Source organism: Pezoporus occidentalis, unplaced genomic scaffold (assembly GCF_034315485.1).
Source record: "Pezoporus occidentalis ecotype Australia unplaced genomic scaffold, CSIRO_AGI_Poc_V1 ctg208, whole genome shotgun sequence".
Classification (NCBI taxonomy): Eukaryota; Metazoa; Chordata; class Aves; order Psittaciformes; family Psittacidae; genus Pezoporus; species Pezoporus occidentalis.
Window position 1 is genome coordinate 1,545,847 of NW_026913943.1, and position 22,042 is coordinate 1,567,888.

At 51.6% G+C, this 22,042-nt stretch overlaps 1 protein-coding gene and 2 long non-coding RNA genes across 7 annotated transcripts in view; all 3 read left to right on the top strand.

Moving 5' to 3' along the window:
* Positions 1-4,841, top strand: part of LMF1 (lipase maturation factor 1) — a 185,447-nt gene extending 180,606 nt beyond the window's left edge. For all 4 annotated transcript variants that reach the window (XM_062619037.1, XM_062619040.1, XM_062619038.1 and 1 more), the window contains one exon: positions 4,515-4,841. In XM_062619037.1, the coding sequence (XP_062475021.1) occupies positions 4,515-4,689 (175 nt within the window). In that variant the 3' untranslated portion in view covers positions 4,690-4,841. The remainder of the gene's footprint in view (positions 1-4,514) is intronic.
* Positions 481-4,507, top strand: LOC134163851 (uncharacterized). 2 transcript variants are annotated; one of them, XR_009964872.1, is made up of 3 exons: positions 481-2,217; positions 2,621-3,683; positions 4,283-4,507. It is a non-coding gene; the product is annotated as an uncharacterized LOC134163851 (long non-coding RNA). The 2 variants fall into 2 exon arrangements; XR_009964871.1 differs by having other exon boundaries at positions 481-1,458; positions 1,552-3,683.
* Positions 4,842-9,628: 4,787 nt separating the features above from the next.
* Positions 9,629-22,042, top strand: part of LOC134163850 (uncharacterized) — a 31,951-nt gene continuing 19,537 nt past the window's right edge. Inside the window, exons 1-2 of the long non-coding RNA XR_009964870.1 lie at positions 9,629-10,214; positions 14,790-15,112. This is a non-coding gene — a long non-coding RNA (uncharacterized LOC134163850). The remainder of the gene's footprint in view (positions 10,215-14,789; positions 15,113-22,042) is intronic.

A 22,042-nucleotide genomic window follows, 5' to 3' on the forward strand; every position in this document is an offset into this window, starting at 1 on the left:
CTGCACCCTCTGGAACTAATTACAGCTGTCTGGGAGATTTAGCCCTGCATCCCACCAACTCCAGTCTTGCTGCTAATTTCTAACACGTCCAGTTGGAAGATGTCATAAGAGGCTGATATATGATCGAATGTTGAAAGTGCTGCAGTGCAGCTGCTACCGGGCATCTGGGGGATGGAGATATTGATGTAAAAAATAAGGCTTTTTATTTTTAGCCTTTCTGCCCTCCCCGAGGCCGTGGTGGTGATGCCCGATGTGGGTGGTGATGGAGAGAGTGCTTGTCCAGAAGGGTGGTTGCAGACGGGTCCTGGTATTCCATGTGGGGTGGTGGGGTCCTTCTGGGCATCTCTGTGGTTCTGTCCTCTCTCTTCCAGCTATCTACATGGGCATCAGCGCTGTCGCTCTGCCAGCACCTCCACTGGGCTCAGAAGCTGCCAAAGGGGCCTTTCTGTCCCTTGTCCTCTTGTGGTCATAGCAGAGAAATGTCTTCACTTGCTTTATCTGACCGTATCTTGATTCTGGGCACAGGTTACTCAGAGAAGCTGTGGCTGCCCCATCCCTGGCAGTGTTCAAGGCCAGGTTGGATGGGGCTTGGAGCAAACTGCTTTGCTGGAAGGTGTCCCGGGCCATGGCAGGGGTTGGAACTGGATGAGCTTTAAGGTACCGTCACCCCAAACCATTCTAGGATTGATTCTGGCTTCTCAAATGATTATTTATCCCTTGCGTGTTTCCACAGGGATCTGACCCCGTTCAGCCTAACTCTTCTCCTGAGCCATTTCCTGCCTGGCTGTGGTAGCTGGTTCTGGTGCTTCCCAGGGAGCCAGGAGGAGCTGCCTGTTGTGTTTGCTCCATAAACCCTGGGAAACTGCTTACAGCCAGGATTGTCCTTCCTGACCTTTCTGTCTGTCTCCTCTGAAACAGGAGTCTTGCCCATCCTTCTCCCAGCATGAGTGACCCATGTGCATTAGACTCCTTTTGATGTAGATGAAGTCAGATAACTTCTTCATGACCTTCTTGAGGATGTTCCCAGATCTCCAGAGCAGCAAGTATGGTTCATGCATGCTGGCGGTCTCCTGCATCAGAGGGGGCTCAGGGACCTCTGGATCTCTTCCATCAGCCAGAAGGTCTTTGTGTGAGCCACAGAGTTGCACAAAACACAAGCAATTGCTGATAAGGTGAGCTGTAGCTTGTAGTGGTATCTTGGGATGGAGGTGACTGCATGCGAGCATCTCACCTGAGTTACAAGCTGTCCAGGGTTCCAAGTGATGCTTGTAAACTCTGTGAGCCCTGAAATGAGAGGCTCTGGTGAGTATTAAACTCTGCAGCTTTTGCATACTCGAGTCTTGCAAGGAAAGGTTCCAGGTTTTCCATGTTTCTCCCACTAACCATGGGACGAATGGAGAGGATGGATAGCGCAGGGTCCAGATGCTGCTGTCATCATCCAGATTCTGATGCTAAGAGGTATTCTGCTGCGCAGAGGTATTTCCATTGCAGTTTCTCCACACTTTGGTTGCTGTAGCTGTGTGAGGGCTCTTTGGTACCTCCATTTCCCAGAAACCTTCAAGTCTTGTGTCCTGGATTCCAGAGAAGTCCTGGCCATGCAGGAGCCCTGAGGTTGTGTTCCAGAGCTTTATAACTCATCACTGGGTGAGTGGTTCAGCTCCTGGAAGAGCGCAGCGTGGAGTTTACAAGCTCCACAGCCCACAGAGCTGTGCAGGTTCCTCCTCCATGGATCTTGTCACCCTAATGTGGACCATGCATCTCAACACAGCAGATCATGGCTCAGATGGGGCGTGCTGGGGGAAGCGGAGTGGTTGTGGTTGGGACAAGACTGTGGCTGAATTTAGAAGTTGGGGATTTGGGGGGGACTCTTCAGATTCTTTTTTAGGCTCTGAACAGAAGGGTTTGAAACGTAGTCAGATAGAAGGGCAAACTTTATGCCACAAAAATGCATCTTCAGTTGCATGTGGTTGCTTTAATGCTCACACGGTTCTAGTTTTACATGTCAACCCCTTTGATAATGAGCGTTTTAATAGACAGAGAACATATGGGAAAAATCATACCAAATCAGATGATAGGTATTATTTAATGTGGGCAAAGCCTGTTCGAAAGGGACAAGGAAATTTTCATTCCAGAGGGGTTATAGGGCAGTCCTTGAGGTTGGGGAGAAGGCGCTTCTGTGTCTGGTGCAGAGACCTGACATCTCCTGAGGTATCCCAGGTCTGCTTGGATAAGTCAACTGCTCTCTGTGCTCTGCATCCCCATCTAGAAAATGGGAATTCTGCCTGATGGGGTTTGCAGATAGCTCCTTTTGCATGGGGCACTCCGTTATCCCCACATCATGGGTATACATGGAGATGGGTCCAGCTTGGTAGGTGCTCTGCAGTTGCTTAGTGAAGAAAAACCCCAAAATCCCCAGTGTGGGAGGCAGAGGGAGGCGTCGAGCAGGAGAGGAACTGACATAAAATCGGCCCCTGAAGCTTTCTGGGGAGGTGGATGTGGTATTTTGAATTCAAGAAAGCAAGGAAGCAGCTTGGAAATCTCCAGCCATCCCAGGCAGGAGCCTGGAGGCAACCCAGGCCCACGGGAATGTTGCTGCTCTGTAATGTCTAATTATTAACAGGAAATTTTGTGCTCCTGTGAAGTAAACACTGTGGGAGCAACACTTCAGCCCCCGTTTGACTTTGAGCAGCCTCAGCAAGGAGGAGGGAGAGAAGGTGCAGAAGCAGCCCCGGCTGTAATGAAGCCAGCAGCTGCAGGGCAGCATTTATGGTGATGAGATGCAGGTTTGTGCACCCTGAGCCCCAGCCAGGGCTAAGGCATCACCTCTGCCTTTTCCCATTGACCTTCCTGTATCTGGGGGCTGGTATCCTGCCTCCCTGCAGCTCCTATCAGCAGGCAGGAAGGGGGAATGCTGGGGTGGCCCAGGAGGCTCTGCTGTGGAGCGGTATGGAACTGGGGGACATCTCCATCCCCACTCTTCCCTCAGCACTCAGCCGTAACCCATTGTTTAAATTAGAGCCATCCCTGTGCAGCTCCAGATGCTTTAATCTGGCCTTCCTTGGATCCACCCCTTTATCCTCAGCAGAGGGGGAAGCACGGGGATATTTTTTCTGCTTTCATTCCAGCCAGGAGACAATCAGAAAACAGATTTACTGTGGGTTGCTGAAAGGCAGCAGCAAGTGATGGGCGTGAGGAACAGCTCCGTGTTCATGTGCTGTGTTAGGAGAATCGCTCCTGTATGGCCCATCTGGGTACCCAGCAAGATCTAAATTGAGATGTCGAGATGTGATGATGACAGCAGACCTTTTAATCTGTTGTCTCCAATCTCCCATTGGAGTGGCAGCGTTCCGAAGGTGAGCACTAATGGCAAATATACAGGAGTCATCCCTAATTATTTTAGCAGTAGGAAGGAACTTTATGGCTGCCCGAGGTGCAGCGAGCAGCTGCGGGAGCGCCGTGCCCTGCTCAGTAGCAGGGTTTGTATTTTAGTAGTGAAGCAAAGCAGGTTTAAATGAGCATTGACATGACTTTGACATTTTTATTTTGTGGCTTATTTTATGAACTTAGCCAGCAAAGGCAGCGATGCACTCTGCAAACAGGGACCACATCGCTGGAGCACCGGGGTGTTACTCCTTCTCTTGTCAGCATGCCCTACATCAAGCGGGACCGAACCGAGCGGCACGGTCAGGCTCCGAATGTGTTTGGCGACACTGATGAATGCTTCTTTCTGCACTGTTTGCAAAGCTCCTTTTCTGGCAGCTCCCAGGGCAGCCAGAAAACAGATGCGCTCGTAGCTCTGCTAATAAGCTGTGGAGCAGAAGGAGCAGCCGTGGGCTAGGGCTGAGGGATGCTGGGGCTGGAGTTGAGCTCTGTACCTAGAAATGTCTCGGGCAGAAACTCTCCATAGTTGCTCTTAGGAAACGATTTTCCTGCTGTTTTTCTTTCAAACTTGGTTGTAGAGAGATGTATGGAGCTGCTGGTGGTTTTGGGAGTGCACAGGGGGTGTTAAAGCTCTTCTGCCTGGTGCATCATTATTAAATTGCATTCCTGTGAGGGTGCTGAGGCGCTGGCACAGGGTGCCCAGAGAAGCTGTGGCTGCCCCATCCCTTGCAGTGTTCAAGGCCAGGCTGGACACAGGGGCTTGGAGCAAGCTGCTCTAATGGAAGGTGTCCCTGCCTGTGGCAGGGGTTGGTACTGGCTGAACTTTAAGGTCCCTTCCAACTCAAATCAGTCTGGGATTCTACGAGGAGCACAAAAGCTCCCCACTGCCTCACTCCATCAGGGATGGCAGCATTGCTGCTTCTGAATGTGAGCATCCCAAGGATGGACGAATGGAGCACCAGGATGCAGGAGCCAGCCAGGCTGAGCACCAGCAGGCTCATTTCTCCATCCAGCTCTGGAAAGACTCAAAACCTCCACTGCCAGGGCCTGTAAATATGGACCAATGCCTTTCCACCTTCACTCAGCAGCATTGCCATTCCCTCCTGATGAGGCTGTGCTTTGTCTCTCTGCAGGTGGATCCGAGGGGAACACTTTAAATACAAATTCAGCCAACCTGGGGGAAAGCATGCCAGCGAGGGGAAGTGGTGGATTCGGAAGAGGATCGGCCCTTACTTCCCCCCTGTCAACCTCAAGGGCCTGAAGAAGTTCTATGAAGACAGGAATTGGCCATACCCCATGCGGGACTGATGGAGGAGGATGAGCAAGGTCAAGAGGGACCAGCTGGGGAAGAGGGAGAGCAGCAGCTCCCTTACAAACAAAATCTCTTGCCTCTCTCTGTATTTTTTACCCATACCCTTGCTTACACATATTTTACAGAAGGCTCCCAGCCAACCTGCCCACCTGCTGTTGTTCTCTGATTTTTTTCATATCTCTTTTTGTTCATCCTTCTCATCACAGCCTTGCCTGGTGACTGACTTCTATTGCCAGGCTGCTCCAGAAACCATCAGCAATAGAATTCAGGAGAAAGGTGAACAAACATCACAGTTAGTTTGGGGTAGGTGTTGGTGTTGCTTTTCCTGACCCAAACACCCTGGGATCACCTCACCCTATATTTCCCTTGTCCCTCCTGTTTGGAGTCTCCCCTCATCTGTGTTTAAAATCACCCCAAATTGTCCCACCACATGGGTTTTACTTGGTGAGCCCAAATCACGGTGATGGGAGGGAAGTGAGAGCTTGACATGGCTGGTGTCTGAAACAGCCAGCAAGTGCCTGGGGTGGTTTATCATAATCCATTCCTTGTTAGCACCTCCTGCTGCACATGGTTCTTCTTGCAAGGGTTAAAAAGAGATCAAAGCCATGCATGAAACCTCTTTGTATCAGGCTCGCCTGCGGAAAGCCACAGGTTTACTGAGGAGCCCAAAATAGCTCCTTGCTGGAGCTACCATGTGGGCTCTGTGACTCAGCCCTGAGGACAAGCACAGCCCTGTGCGGCCACCCTGTCCGGTGTCCCAGTGCTGCCGATGCTCCCGGGTCTCCAGGTAGGGAAGGAGGCAGGAATCAACACATCTGCTGCCAGCCCCACCACCTCTGAACAGGGCTTGTTTGAACAGGGCTTCGCCTGGGCTGCACCTTCCTGTTTGCTTAACCTGGGATTTGTACAACTGGGGCTTTTCTGTTGTTGGCCCCAGGGCTGAAATCCGCCTGTCTGGGGAGCTGGAAGTGTCTGAGCAGCTGCGATCCAGGAGGAGTCGAGCATCCCATGGGCATGGTCCAGCACTGCAGTCTGCACAGCACGCACCCAGGCAGGAGAGGGCAGGGAGAAGCACAGAAAGGAGCTTTCCAGGCTTTTCCTTCTGGGCTTTTGCAGACATTCCCCTTGGCACCCAGGGGAGGAATTCCAGTGGCCGGAAAGCTTACAATGAGGCTTTCACCCTTCCAGAGCAAACTGAGCCCAAGCCATGTACAAGGGGAAAGCACTGCTGTGTGCCAGGCAGGGGCCACCAACCTCGCAGGGACCAACAGGCACTGTGGGGCAGTGGTGGTGGCCACATCTCTGTCCTCAGGGCCCATCCCCTCCCATGTGAGATGTGCCAAAAGCATCTGAATGTGGTTTTGAAAGAAATATGGGTCCAAACTGGGAAAAGCAAAGGAACCAGTAACTGGCACTGGCCTGGGGCAGCACAGGCTGTGGGTGAGGGCACAGAAATGCCATTTTACACGTTTCTCCCCCCCCCCGTTTTGCCTGCCTGAACCAAATGGGCATATTTCTGGCAAGGGATGAAAGCAAACAGCTTTGAATAACCGTCAGGAGCTTCACTCATTTTTGAGTCCAGCATTAAAAGTGTTGGACAAGAGCAACAGCCCCAGGAGGGCAGCCAGGCCCTGGGTGCAGTCCTGCAGTGCCTGCCCTGATGCCAGCTCCCACGAGACCAAGATGATGGGTGGTAAATAAGGTGAGTCCTGGGTGTCCTGGCACTTACTCGTGTTTGAGGAGTGTCTGGTGTTGTGTCCAAGTGTCTGATCACAGTCCTGGTGATCCCAGGCTGTGAAAGCACCACTCACCCTTCCCTTCTCCAGCGTGCCCAAGGGTATATTTGGGCTCCCTCTTGGTCTGGGGTTGCTTTTCTTTCCCAGCTGCTCCATCTCTGGTGGATCCAGCTCAGGATGGCTGGAGGGAGCAGGACGGTCCAAAGTATGTGAGGTCCTGGTGTGTGCCCGACTTTCCCATCGATGAGCCAGTATTCTGGGAGTGATGGCTGGTGGCTGACACCGGGAATACAGTGCCCATCACTTGGAGCTGCAGTGCGTCTGCAAGATGTTAATGCTCTTGGCCAGAGATTGGGAAAGTCCTTTCTGTTCCTTGGGTCTTTTTCAAACCCAGACGAATTGCAGGGCTTGTAGTAACATACAGGGTGCTCCAAATTGTAAATCACGTTTATGACTCAATTGTGTTTTCCTAAATATTTGCCATAGTTGGAAACCAACGCTCTGTGTGAACAATGGAAGAACATTTTGTTCCGATTAGCGTGCAGAGGGACGGGGGTGAGTGCTGCGATCCCGCATCTCGCTCCCATTATCATCCCTCCTGGCTTGGTTGACCTGCCAAGGGACTGGGGATGGAGGAGCCCAGGCTGTGTCCATCAAGAGTTGATGAAGGTCTCAAGTGCAGGCTTATATCTCCATAGAGGTACGGAGTATGGGAGTGTATCTCCATAGGTATGGGAGATACCAGCACGGCTTCATGCTGAGCATCTCCCATCTGTGTGATGTGTGATCCAGCACTGACAGATGTTACTTGCAGCATTTGTATTTTCTTCTCCATGTCTGGACCTGGGTCCTGGAATTGGATGCACAGAGCAAGGCTGGACCCTGTCTCATGGTCCTGTCTCATCTCTCCCAGGGCCTTGGGCAGGATGTTTTTGGCAGGTGAGTTGGCCAAGAGCAGCACACATCCATGTGCTCTCTGCTGTGATGGGATTATGGAGCCTCCCATGAAAAGGCACTTTTCACCTTCCCAGCTCCAGGGACATCCGTGTGCAGAGCCTGCACCAGGCTATCCCTTGCCACCAGCACCATCCCTATCTCTTTGGGGCCAACCCTGCTCCCAGGAGGGCACTTCCCACAGCAAAAAGCCCATTAGGATCCCACCTCTGTGGCTGCACCCATCCTGCCTTGGGATCCTCCACACAAAGCCATGGGATTTAAATCCCTGTAAAGTCACTCTCTACTCCCCATTTCCATCCATCTCTGTATGTGCCAGGGCACGGGGTGAGGGTGCCCCCCTGCATGGGTGACGGGTGATGGGTGACAGACATCCCCCGGGCATCCCCAAATGGTGCTGGCCTCCCTCCTTCCCAATTTAATTAATTTCTTTTGCTTACCAACCTCTGGGTCAGGGCTAATGGAACCCAGACCAGCATTTCCATTCCTGCTTGTGCTTGTGGAGCTTTTATTTCTCCCCCTTTTCTCTTCCTTTTCTTTTTCAATCAAAACTGCTCAGTCCGCTCCGGAGCGCTGCCTGGAAGATAATACACATTCAAAGGCAGTGAGGAAGGTGCATGAGGGGATTAAATTAGAAACGTTTCCCTGGGATAAAAATTGTAAAGAAGAAACAATTCTTTCAGGGGGGAGGAAATCGGAACCACATTGTGTTATCTGTTGACTAGAAGTTTGCTTGGAGAGGGGGTTTTGCCCTGTAAAACTGGCATTCCCAAGTCAATGTGCCGTAAATCCATTTGGAAGGTGACTGTGCTCTGTTCCTGACAGGCTCCTCTTCCTCAGGTGAGGAGATGGGGGCACACACCAAGCACCCAGCAGAGAGAATGAGAGTCCTGACACCAATTCCATGGGCCCTGGGGTGCAGGGTTTGGATCCATCAGTCAAAACAATGATCAGCTGAACCCCTCTGTGACAACTCCCTTATCTTGGCTGTGTTTCCCTAGCCCATCCCAATGATCCAGAGGTTTCTCTGCATCCTGTTTTCCCTCTTACTGTTTTCTCTCTGAGGTCCAGCTAGGTCCCAAAACCACTTGACGGGAAGGATGCAGCAAGGCTGTTTGCCCCGTGTCAGCCTTGAGCAGCTCAGGCTCCCATCACCACTGAGGCATCTGAGGGGACATTGTCACATCAAAGTGAAGCAGCTTCTGTTCTGTTTTCCCATTGGGATTTATTTCTGCTGCAGGAACAGAGAGGTTCCCACCTCCACCATCACCACGCTGGTCACTGGGCCCTGGGAGGGCATCTGCCCATTGCCAAACTCCTCAAAGAGACAGCCTTCCTGTAATGAAAACCTCTAGGGTTGGTGTAAAACCCCTAAGATTTGGCAGGAAAAAAGCAATTCCTTCCCTTTGATCTTCTGACATCCACCCAGGTTGCATTTTCAAACCTTTCTCTGGCTGAAAGTGTGGATTTGATCCGTGTTTTGGGAATGTGGCCCAGTGGGGTCAGTGGTGAGGAGCTGCTGGAGAAGGTGGGCTTGTGCCTGTGCAAGATCCTCATGCGGGGCTCAGCCCTGGTATTACCCACATCAGCAGCTTCAGTGCACCAACCCTGAGATTCCCTTATTCCTGGATCATTTCTAACTTGTAGTTATTTGGTTTAAAGCAGCCAACCTTCAGTCTGGGAGTTCCTGTGAAAAATACATGGATTCCTGTACGATTCCTGTACCTTCCCTGCTCCCAGCTGCTTTTAGAAGCTGGCTTTACTTTAACACGTATTAAAGGAAAGAGCTTTTTCCCTTCCCAGTAGATTAAGTTTGGCTAAACAATTCAGTGTGAACTGCTGGGCATGAGGCAGAAACCTGTAGGCTAAATTATGCAGCTGCTCCAAGTTTAGACCAGCATGGGATGAATTTCAGGATCGTATATTAGTTTTCATTTAATCTGATTATTCTAGGCTGGAGTTCCTGGAGGGTCTTCAGGTTATTGTCACTCAAAAGGATCTTTAAAAGCTTCCATTTGCACTCAGCTTTTCCCATTAGAAGTCTGTTTTCATTGTGGATCGATTCTTATTTTAATGAAAAAAATCATCCTCCCAACCCCCTGCCTTTTCTTCCCCCCCCAACTGGGGTTAAAACCGAAGCCACAACAGGGTCTTGCCACTCAAAATACCATTTTCCTCTTTTCCTGAGGGCTCTTGGCTTGGTTGAAGGAGCTTGGGCAGGCAGTGAGGGGGTAGATATGCCCCTCTGCTCTCGGTGGTGCTTCCCGGTACCTGCCTGGTTCTCCTCACCAGGAAAACACTCGAAGTGGCTCAAATCCTGGGGGCATTCCTAGCTCTGAAGTCTCAGAGACTAATGCAGGACTAATTGATCTTAAAAGCCTGCTGCTGGATGGCTCCGAGTCGTGCTGTCAGTTCAATGGCTGGTTTCTATCTGCTGCCTCCTCCCAGATTCCAGTTTGGAGAGCAGCACAGCCTCGCATGGGGTCCAATGGGAACTGCCCCCCTTGGAATAGGAAGGGAACAGACCCCATGGTTTGTGCTGTGAGGACACCCTTGTCAGGTCTGGGTTTTGCACAGGAGTGGAGGCTTTGTGCCTTCAGGCTTCCTGGTGGTGCTGAGCTGAAGGCACCTCCATGGAGCATCCATCCCGCCTTGGCCCATTGCTCCAAAGGGGATGGCAAAGGGCTGGGAACCCACCCCAAGACTGAGGTAGATAAAAACCAATATGGAGACATCAACAAATAAACCCCAAACCCTTTATTTATGCAGGATTTACATTGGCTGTGCCAGCCTGAACCTTCTGGAGCCCATGTACCATCCATGCTGCTCCGGTAAGTGATCCCAGTGCTGACCCACTGGGGAACAGGACCATGCTAGCCTGGTGCAAGGCTCTCCAGGGACATTCGTGTCCTGGTCCCTTGTAATTCCCTAAAATCCTCCTTTTGCTCATGTTTCTCACACAGGCAGGTAAGGAGGAAGGTGTTGAATCATCCCTGTGTGGATGCTGGGCACCGCACAGGTCCCTACCGATGGCATTGGGGTTTTCCATCCTCTTCTGCCTCCTTCTTCCCCCTGCGAGCAGGATGAGGCCTGGCCTTCAGTCTTCCACAGTCAGTTGGATTTTGCCATGTCCTTCCCATCCCCAAACCATGGGGTTTTCCCCCATTTCCCCCAGCACAGGCTGGGAGCCTGCTTCCTCCACGGTAGCTGCTCCGGATGAGGTTGCACATTGCTGAGCCTTTTCCCTGTGCGTGCCTGTTGCTGGGACAGTCTCACTAAAATCACACCACCTGCAAGTGGTTACTTAGAATAATAAATAAGTGATAGATTATCAAATAAAGCGTTGGCTTCAGATGAGGTCATCCCAGCCCCGTGTCGTGGGTCTCGGAGGGTTTGCAGCCTGCTTTCCGTGGGCTAAATAGCTCTTGTATCAGTCAATAAAAAAACTTGTCGAGATTAAAGAATCAATTAGGTATTAGCCAAAGGGGCAGAAAGCGTAACCCAAACATGCTGATAAAATCCAGTGGGTGATTATGGGAATGGTTCTCATTTCATTTTACTTTGGAAAGGAATAATTGCTCGTTACAGAGTCGGGCTGGATCCTTTTCCAGGTTTATAGAAGAGGAAATCCCAGTGTTTGGCTGTCGAACACACTTTAGAGCTGGATAGGTATTTTGTGATCCTTACATTGAGGAGCATCATTTTATCCTTGTAAAAGTGGCCAGGGCAGCTTGGTTGGTTTTTTGGTGGAGCTCTGTCCCACAGCTTGTCCCATTCCAGTGCACATGTCCAGGGTAAGGAGTGATGCTCGCAGGAGGGGGGAGAGGGATGGGACCGAGCATCAGCTCCTGGGTATTCAGCTTGTCACGCAACCTTTGATTAACCAAGTAAAATCTGATCAGGTGAAAAAGCATTTAGGGATATATAAATATATGTGTATGTATGTATATATATATATATATATATTAGAGTTTTTTTCCCCATATTTACCATATGGCCTTCCATTTTCCAGGAACACACATCTGCAGCACCGGCCCCGGCCTGGGCTGGCAGCTCGCGGTCAGGAATTGGGCTGTGCAATGTCACCTTCAGCTAATTCATGTGAACATTTATTAAGTGTTAGTCTAGTGCAAAGCCTTACCTCATGTTGGGCCCAAAGTAGGGAATACCCACTGCAGGATGGCTCTTTGGGAAGGAACGACTGGAGCATGCCACCCAGCACTGCAGATGCTATGGGGATGTGCTCTGGAAACGCAGGGGATGAGCAGCAGGATGGGTCACTCTGGTTTTACCTGTGTGTTTCTGCAGAATGGGGCATTCTCCAGATTGTTTTTCAGGGAGGAAAGTTCAAATGAATTATGGCTTTTCTTCCCCCTCTCATGTTAAGATGAAATGTTTGGTTTTATAAGGGGAAAAAAGCATGGATTGGATTGTTTCCTTTAGAAGTCTTCCAATACCTAAAGGGGCTAAAAGAAACCTGGAGAGGGGCTTTTGACAAGGGCCTGTAGGAACAGGACAAGGGCAAAGGGCTTTAAACTGACAGAGGGGAGACTGAGATTGGATATTACAAAGACATCCTTTACTGTGAGGGTGCTGAGGCACTGGCACAGGGTGCCCAGAGAAGCTGTGGCTGCCCCATCCCTGGCAGTGTTCAAGGCCAGGTTGGACACAGGGGCTTGGAGCAAGCTGCTCTAGTGGAAGGTGTCCCTGCCCGTGGCAGGGGTTGGAGCTGGAGGAGCTTTAAGGTCCCTTCCAACACAAACCATTCCCTTATTCTATGATTTGTGCCTGGACCTATTTCTGCAGGGGAAGCAGGGTGCTTTCAATTGGACTTTTATTTCCACCCCACAAGAAGCTGGAGCAATTCTTCTGGCCGGATCCCACTGCCTGCACTTCCTCCTGACAGATTCCCAGCTGCCTGGCCCTGCCTGGATGCTTCCATATCCTTCACAAAGCATTATTTTTATGGTGTGCATATAGAGCACACGCACAAAGTGCATCACTGCTGGCTGGCAGCGCCTCTCAGCTGGGAAGGAGCTGTTTATTACTCCATGCCCTCGCCTTGCAGCTCCCCATGTACATCCATGGCTGGCTGAGGCAGGGAATTTGGTTTTCCTCTTAGATGTCTTTGTTTTCCCTTCTCACAGGTGATCTACCACCAGGCCGTGCTGTGCTGCAGGGCAGATTGCCTTGTGTGGGTTGTTTTGAGGAATGTTGGAGAGTTTATCCTAGTGTTTGCTCCCTGATACAGGCAGGCTGGGCAGAGATGCAGCACGGCTGAGGCATTGCCTGACCTCTGTTTTTCCATGGAAAAATGGAATGAAAAACAGAAGCCCAAGGGCTAGCTGTCTCATTGGTGTAAAAGCTCTTGTATAAGGTAATTTTCCCAGCTAGTGATGGATGGCTGGAGCGTCGGGAAGGGAGGGATCGCTCCAGGCGGCTGTGGCGAGGAGTTGAGTTTCAAGTGTAGGGATAGAGCCCAGTCCTCGCTCAGGGGCTCTGTGCTGCTAATCCTGGTTGATTCTGTGTCTAGCCCAGCCACACACTCTCTCCTAAGCTTCAGTTCATTAACAAGGTCCAGGGTAAAAGACACCTCAGCAGCAGCTGGCGGCTGCGTGGTGCTTGGTGCTGACACAGCCACATCCTCCTCCAGCCCACAGGAGCAAACTCTATCCTCCCAGAGTGGCTCCGGGTCCATGGGGTTTGGCCCTTTTGGGATTGTTTGAGCTGAGGCCCATGATGTGTCTCTGCAGCTTGTCAGCTTGGATAAGAGTTGCTTTTAAGACAGTGGTAACAAATGGGAGGGATGGGAGATGGGTCCATGTGGCGAGCTCTGGCAGCAGTGTAGGACACGATGGCTCTTGCACTGGGGGTCTTAAACCTCCCAGTGCAGCACAAGCAACCCCTGGGGTGCTGCCCTGGCAGGGTGCATTGTATTGGCAAATTAATCTTTGTCTCCTACACCAAATCTGAGAGCCCTGAAGTGAAGGACAGTGGGTTCTAAGTGGGGAAGTGGCATCTCTGCACTCTAGGTTGTAGATCCAGTTTGTTCCCAGTGAAGTGTTGAAAGAGGCAAATTCCTTGTATAAAAAATAACAATAATTAATTGTGATTTATTGTTAATAATATTGAGAGTGCTGAGATAATAAGGCAAATAAATATACTTTGGAAACAAAAGGCCAGTCTGTAAGGCTAAGTAGAACTGGTTTTCTCTCCTGGAATAAAGTAACTTTTACCCATGCTAAGAAGGTTTTGCTGAACTGTCAACAAATGCAAAGGTGACTGAATTTACATGATTCCAGTCTCTGAGATGATCTTGCCTGTTGCCAGACAGTGTGGAGATGCTGCCTGTACCTACAGTGGTTGTAGCGCTCACATGCATAAAAGGCTGTAGCAGCCACATCCAGCCCTGCCTGCAAGGGAACACAGCGCAGCTGAGCTTTGCCCCTTGAGCAGAACCCAGAGGCCAGAATCTAACATCAGAAGAGTCAGAAGTTGGGTCAGAAGACAAGGATGAGAAGTTGCGCTTCTCCCTGTCTCCGGGAATTTGGGAATCACAGCACCACACAGAAACCCTTGCCCCGAGACCCCTTTGCATCTTCCCAAAGCCAGAGCCCACCGCATCAAGGCTGGATGTGCCGGTCACAGGGCGAGCTCCGGGTCGGCTCCTTGTGACATCCCAGCATCCCTTCCCGCTCCCTTCTGCTCTCTAATTAATTGTGTTTCCCATCCCTTTGTGAGCAGGGAGCGGGCAGCTGTGATGGAGCAGCCATCTGCAGCGCCCGCCCCGGGAAACAGCCTCGCAGCTGCGCGCGCCTGGTACCGGCGGTACCCGGACGAGGTCATTCATCACCAGGAGCCCGGGCAAGGAAGCTTGGCAGGGAAAAGGGAGGATGGCAACCACAGGAGGCAAACCTTAAATATACTCTGCCACAGCGGGTGTTGTATCCACAACCTCGAAGCTGTTTTCCTCTTGCTGTTACAGAAGGATGGGATGCGTTCCTTGTATCCGGTGTGGATGGGGCAGCCCCAATACGCCTGTTAGAGGGAAGAACAAACCATGCCCCAGGGCCAGCTCTGCCCCAAGAGCTGGGAATGGGATATGGCAAGGGCATCCCTTCTCAAGAAGCATGGCAACGGGGGATGAGTGTTTAAATCAGCAATGCAGCACATTGGGTTATGTTGGGTGGTGATGGAGGGTGCCTTTCTGGTGCCCTCATGGAGGCCTTTCCTTCCCATCGTTCCCTGGCCTGTAGACCCACCTATGCTAATAAGAAATTGCAGAAGAGAGCAAAATATGTGAGTTCAGCCCTAGCGGTACTTACGGGCCTCTGACTGTGCTGGCTCTGGTTATGTGAAATGCTGCTGAAGGCTCTGACCCACTTTCCCCGTTGTCTCTCCTGCAGCAGCTGAAGGTCCCCGTCATGGATGGCCTTGGAGCGAGGACACAGTGATGGGGAGCTCATGTTTGCCACCCACATCCTGCTCCGGCTTCCCCGTTATCACAGACAGTGATGCCCATAACAGGCTCTTATGGCTCTAGTCTCTCTTCTTGCCCTCCCAGTTCACCAAGAAGAGAGTGGGCACCAGGAGCTGATGAGGAACAGGAGGTGACCACCCCAGAACCCTATCTGCAGGACCCTGTGCACAGATGCCAGCACCAGACCCATCACCGGACACAGCTTTGCTCCTGCAAGCTGGGATGCAGTCACCTTCGCGGCAGAAAGAGGTGAGAGCCAGGGGAGCACAGCACAGCCTCGGGGGGGGAAACAGGGGATGGGGGTGCCCATGTGGAGCAACACGACTCGGTCCAGCGATGTGCATCCAAGCTGTTTTTCCCTGCGGGATGCCCCGTCTTTCCTGTTTACTTGTTATGCTGGGAAATAGAACAATAAATAATTTATCGCCGATCGGTTGGCGCACGTCCGACCCGTCAGTGAAGTTGATTTTAACTGGCCAAGTGTCAGGGCAAAAGGCCAGGAACGCTGTGCTAGGGAACAGTCAACACCACCATTAGAAGATTAACACCTTGTTTAGTGGTCAGATACTGTCAAGTGGTAAAAGATTGCTCCGGTTCGTCTCTATAGAGCATCGCTCACAAATTACCTTATTAAGCAGGATCCTGCTCGCGGTCGGCTCCCTGCACCTGTGTCCTCAGATATTCCCATTCATGGTGGAGAGGAGGCCGGGGCTGCGCAGCTGCGGGAGCATTATTCCCTCTCCCTATATTTGCATCTCAATGAGGCCCTGATTAATATTTAAAGAGCCAGCTGCCCCAGCCACCTAGGGAAGAGAAAAAGCTCTGTGAGGTTCCTATTTATTTCGTTTATTTTTTTCTTAGGGATAACACTCACTGCCCTTTATCAAGTATCCTTCATTTTTACACACACACACACACACACACACACACACACACACACATTCTTTTATCTACAAAGAAAAAAAATGCCAGGGAAAAAATATGAAACGCCATTAAGGAGTTATCAGTGAGGGAGTTGTGCTGCTCTCAATGCTCCTCAGTCCTTTTGTGCCATAGTTGCAGCTGCATCGAGCAGGTTTTTAGGGGCAGGAGCCCAACGCCAGCGCCGACGGGCGCCCATGGGAACGGTGTCAGCGAGCCCGAGGCCTGGGAAACGGGCAGGGATGGGGCTGCCTCTCTGTTATGGGATCTATTTCCATGCTTCCAGTATCCCTAGGCTCCTGTCCTGGAGCCATGGCTGGTGGTGATGTCCCTGTGGTCCTGGGAGGGGAGAGGATGCTGCGGCGTTGCAGGATGCTGATGGTGACACATTGGTTAATGAAGAGAAGCAAGACACAAAGTCATGGCAGGAGGGGACCGATCAATTGAAATGCCATCAAAAACCTAAGAATTGGTATTTTCTGTCCCTCCCCAGCACTATAAATCACCAGGAGGTTTTGTTTCCAGGCTTAGAAAGTTGTCATTTTAATAGACCCTTCTCTTGCCATTCTTTTTTGCATTGAGCATTTGTCAATAATCCTCCAACAGCGGCAGCTTTGTTATCCCAACTAATTGGAGTCAAGTAGGGCCAAGAGAAGAGATCGTTCCCGACCGAGCCCTGGGAAAAAAGCAAAGAGATTTTAATTTTCAATAAACTATGCAGATAAGGAGAAATGAGCAGTGGGGAAGGGGGTCTGGAGGCTGCCTGGATAATGGTGCTGCTCAGACAATAGCAGCTTGAGTTGGCTTAAGGGGACTCGAGTGGGTAGCTGGCAATGCAGCAGCTAATTGGGATGGGGGTACATGGATCTGCCCCCCCACACCTGCACTGTTGAGGATGTTAATGGGTGTTTCTTGGGTGCATGGAGGTGAGTGAGGTGTTTATGTGACCCTTTGTGCCCCGCTGCAGCTGCTGGGGAAATATTTCAGGTCACACTTTGTTATTTTCATATATAAATGAGGGGAATTGGGGCATCTCTTCACAGTGGGGATGGGATCACTGCGGGATGAAGGAGTGGACCCAGGCTCTCTCTGCTTGTGCCACTGTCCCAACCTGAGCCCTGCAGTGACCACTGGCTGCTGGGGATGTGGGTGCATCCCTGGGGGAGAGGGATGCCCCATCCCTGGCAGTGTTCAAGGCCAGGTTGGACAGGGCTTGAAGCAACCTGTTCTAGTGGAAGATTTCCCTGCCCCTGGCAGGGGGATGAGCTTTTTGGTCCCTCCCAACCCCAGTCATTTTGTGGCTCTGTGATTCTGGCCAGGGCAGGCACAAGTGTTCCGCCACGCTCCCCTGCTCATTGCTGTGTTTTGACCCCAATGGTGGCAGATGGTCTCTTCAGCTGGTGCAGCCTCCAGGGAGGAACCAGACAGTTGGGAGGAGAAACAGAAATCCCTCCAGCTTCAGTGGATGCACAGAGGCTTGGCTGGATTTGCCTCTCCTGGTCCTGCTGCTGGATGCACTGGGAGCGAGGGCAGTTGCGTGGAAGGATGCAGTTTGCAAAGGGGTTTTCAGAGTGATGGCATAAAATATTTCCCTGCTGCCCTGTAGCCCTTACACTGGAATTCACTCAGGGCTGGAGGTGGGATCCAGCCTATTCCCAGCTCCATCAGCAGAGGACCAGGGGCTGGAGGGGACCATGATCCAGGCTGCCCAGGGCAGTGCTGGAGTCACTCCCTGCAAGTGTTCACACACTGAGTAGACGAGGCCTCAGTGCCATGGGTTAGTGGTGGCATTGGCAGTGCTGGGGTAAAGGTTGGACTTGATGAGCTCAAAGGGCTTTCCCAGCCTGGTTGATTCCATGGTTCCAGGCAGGGACCGGGTGTCAGCACAGGGCAGACACCCCGTGTGCTGTTCTCAGGGTGTCAGTGCCAGCTCCACAGAACCAGCACCCTGCAGAACAGCTCGCTCCTGCCTTTCCCAGCAAGTCCGAGCCCCTTTTAAGAGGACTCTGCACAACCAGAGCCTCCCCTCAGCCGTGCCCCATCCCACCGCGATGGGCTCAGAGGAGAGGGAGCCGTCGGAAGCTGCAGGATGCTTCTGAGGGCAGGATGGAGCCGGCCCCCAGGCCAGCCCCTTCCAGAGATAAGAGCCCCATGGGGAGGGGACAGCTGAGCTGTCACCTGTTGGGGCTCAGACACTGCAGCTGTGCCCAGGCTGCTTTGAACCCACTGGATTAGGCAGAGGAGAGTGCCCCACATGCACTTGTGCTCTGCATGCCAATGCCTTCCTCCTCCTCCTCCTCCTCCTCCCCATGCTCCGCTGGCCATGCAGCCGCAGCCTCCCCAGCCCAGTGTCTCCATTCAGCATCTTCCACACCAGCTTCTCACTCCTCAGTGCTGTCCTGGGACAGCCCCAGGGGTGGCAAAGACCCCTTTGGGTGCTGGGGTTGGAGCCCCATGAGCTGGTGCCTGCTGTCCCTGGGTGGGAGCAGCGGGGATCTGCTCTTGGATGGACCGGGTGCAGCGGTGGTGGAGGAGGGAGGAGGTGAGGGTGAAAGCATCTTCAGTGTTTGGGACACTCTGTTCAGATTTGCTGAGTTTTATTCTCCTTACCCAAAACAGATAAAATTGGGATTCCCAGAGAAAAATAACCAACAATATTTTCAGCTCTGGGAGAGCAGAATCTGGATGTGGACACAGCCCAATGCCCAACTGCACAGTGCTTTTCCACTCATGTTCCCTCCTTCCCACCACTGCCCTCCCCGGAGGTGAGCTGCAGTGGTGGGACTGCATTAGCAGGTGAGTGACAACCCCAGGTCTGCAAATGTCCCCTGTGTGAGGTGATTGGGGTGGGTTCCTCTTCTGTTGCTTCCAGTTGGGGTGCATTGAATCCCCCAGTTTGGGTTCTGAAATTCAAACCCATGGAGACAGACAGGCCTGTTCCATGGTTTGCCAGCAGCACCCAAACTGTCCCCATGCCCTCACCGAGCTCAGCACCACGGCAGGACCAAGGTTTGGTCCGTGGGGGTGTGTTTCTTGGAGTGCAGGATTTACCCTGGGCTTTCAAAGCAGAGAGGGAACGGTTTGGGTCTGTTTGGGGGGGGTTAAAGCTTTCTTCCCAGCACTGTACTTTTTAAATCACCCAGTTCCACTGTCTGTTCCCCACGCTCATGCTTTTGGTCTATTTAAGAGCAAAAGTGTAACATTAAGGTGATTTATAGCAATCTCTGGAGTGGGAGGGCAGGGACTTGGCTGTTTTTCCCCTTTTCCTCAGGTGAAAGCAAACCTCGAATGTTAACTCAGGAGACATTACACCGCCCGCCCCGTCACTCCTTGATTTACAGGCTCCAATTTACGACTTAAACATTATTATTCCACTCACATAGATTTGTTCCCTTGGCCGTTTTAGTGCTTGTGAAAGGTGAGGGGTTTGACAGCTCCTGGAAACAAAAGCCTTTAATATCTCCCCGAGCGAGGCTCTCCCAGGCAAGAAGAGAGATGCCAGCAGGGCTTTTTCCTCCCTGCTCCAGATATTACTCACTGCAGGCCCATCTTAAGCAAACAGAGCAGAAAGTTTGCTTGAGATAAGCCAGGACTAATTAGCAAAGTCCGTTCTTGGTGCCTGGAGAATCCCTTGGGATTATCCTCCGTGGAATGCGATGCGAGGCTGGGTGTAGAGGATGCCCATCGCCCTCCTGCCATTTTCAGACCTTCCCAAATCCTTTTGGACACCTTTAGGCTTCTCGGTGGGGACATGGGGGGACTTGGACTGTGCTCTGTGTGGCACTGGGATTATTTTTAATCCCTGTGGTGAAGTATCTCCCCCCTTTCTCCACACACCCCCCCCTAAATGACACCAGCGTTTTGGGCCTAAACTAAACTGGCAGCATGTCTTTAAAATATGACATGCATGAAATACCAGGGAGCAAGAAATCTCCTCTTTAAAGCATACGTCGCGCAGTGGCTTGGAGAGCCGGGGGATTAAAACCTTCGTGGAGCTTGGGAAACGATGCCAGAGCCCCTGCTGCACTTCATTAAAGCACATTTTTGACGCAGCTTGCCTTATTCAATAACAATTTAGCTGACCAAGAACTGAATGCAAAGGGACAGGCAGCAGTGCAGCGGGCTCCTGCCTTTGCCTTTCCAGCATTTTTTCACCCCAATTTGCCATCTGCTGCCCCAGTGGCTGGAAGGGGACCTGGGTTGTGCGTGACCCCCCTCCCAAAATGAGGTGGTGTTGGACTCAGGCTGGGCTGAATGCTGAGGCTCCCCCTCTATCTCCCCATCAGCGTCTCTGCTCAATCCACAGCCAAAGAAGCCCCCAAAAAGGAGTCTTAAAGTCCTAAAAGCTTGCTCTGATCATGCTTGGATGGGGTGAGCATTTGGGTTTCCCTCCATCCCTACCTTTTGGGATGTAATGCTGATGCCCATGGTCATGGCAAAGCCCAAACAGCTTCAAAGCAGGAGTCCACAGGGTGGATAAGGCTTTGGCACCATGATTGGCATTGGTGATGCTGGGGTGGCTTCTGGTTTTGTTGGCCATGGAAAGGAAATGTGTATTTTTAGGTGGTTTGAATGGCAAAGTGAAAGGAAGACATTCCCATTTTGAGGAAAACTGGTGTTTTTCTGTTGGAAAACGTGCTTAGAAGGGAAAGGAGCAAGAATGACTTGGTCTGCCTCTTCCCCCTGGAGGGACTGCAGATGGTCCTGTCATAAATCTGTCACTAAGGTCATTTCATGGAGCAGGAACCCCACAGTCCAGGAAGGATGTTACGGACACGGAAAGCTCCAGCAGCTCTGGATATACTTGTGTTTGGTATTTCCAAACCCCTTGAAGGCAGTATTCCACATTATGGGAAGTTCACTGGGAGAAAGGAGCCAATTTCAGCCTGGAAGGGCACGAAACAGCCGCTCAGATGGTATCTAATTGTTTTCATCCCCTTCCTCCACCAGCTCCTAAAGTCGGGGGGATTTTTCTTCCCACAAATTGGCTCAAAAAGGAAAAGAATTGATCCCAGGTTGGGATTTTTGTATTTTAAGTATTTGGGGTGTGTTTCTCTTTAGCACAGAGGGAACGTTGCAGCCGAGGGCCTGGCTCTATTTAAGATTCCCAAGTGTTTTAAAGGCAGCATGACCGGGCAGGGTGGCAGGAGGCACCATGCAGCGGAGGGACAAGGTTTTGGGGAGCATTCCCAGTGCTTCTCATTTGCCTGAATCCATATGGGGCTAACCTGCCTTAGGGTGCATGCTTTTTTTGGGTGTAGAGGCCCTTCTGTGTCCCTAGTCCATGGGTAGCGCAGGTGCCCCACTCTGTGCACCCACTTCCTTCAAGGTGGATACAGGGAATTCAAGGGAGAGCAAGCACCAAGGGCTATTAAACACAAGAGAGGTCTTCTTCAGCTTTGGGTATCTCTGACCATGTCTGTTCCCTCCTGGTGCTCCAGTAGTATCCATCCACTGAGTACCAGAGGCTGGGCTAGAGGGATGGTTGGGATCCATCCAAGTCCTTACATCCTCCTTCACCTACCCACCCCATGCACCACATCTCTTGGCCGTAGCCCTCCTTATGCCAGGGAAGCTGAGGAGCAGGACAGAGCTATGGAGTCACACAAAGACAAGATGATGCTCCTGAGGTCAAGCAAGAGCAGGAGAGGTCCCCGAGGAGCCAAGAAGCCCGGTCCAAATATGGATCCACCACATAGGTCTCCTGCAGGAGCAGCCAGCCAGTGTTCCCACAATGGTGTCACGCTTCCCTGAATAACCAAGGCGTTCATACAAACAAAACAAAGAAACCTTCGGTCTCTCTGGAGACAGGTCCCAAACAGAGAGCCCAGCCAGGCCAGCGATGGGGCTGGATGCAGTGAATCACTGCAACCAGCTGGAGTTGAAGCAATTTGGGTCAAATATTCACCCTGGCGTCACGCCACCGACTGCTCCTGCGTTCCACTTGTGGTACCTCAGCTCAGGGGTTGCTTTGCTGCTGCTTTTAGTTATTGGTAAAGTCTTTGGGGTTGGAGGTGGGTACCTGCTTATGGACGTCCCAAGGGATGTGCTGTGTTGGGTTTATTCCTCTTTGTTATTATGTCAGTTTTATTCCCAGCTAATTCTTATTGCAGCTGAACACGAAGGACTGCAAGAATAGTATTAGCAAAGAACTTTACTGAGCTATTAATGTTCCCCGTGGGTGCAGAGTGGAGTTAGACACTCAGCAAGTGTATAAACAGCTCCATAAAACATGCCTGGGATATCCCAGTGCTGAGG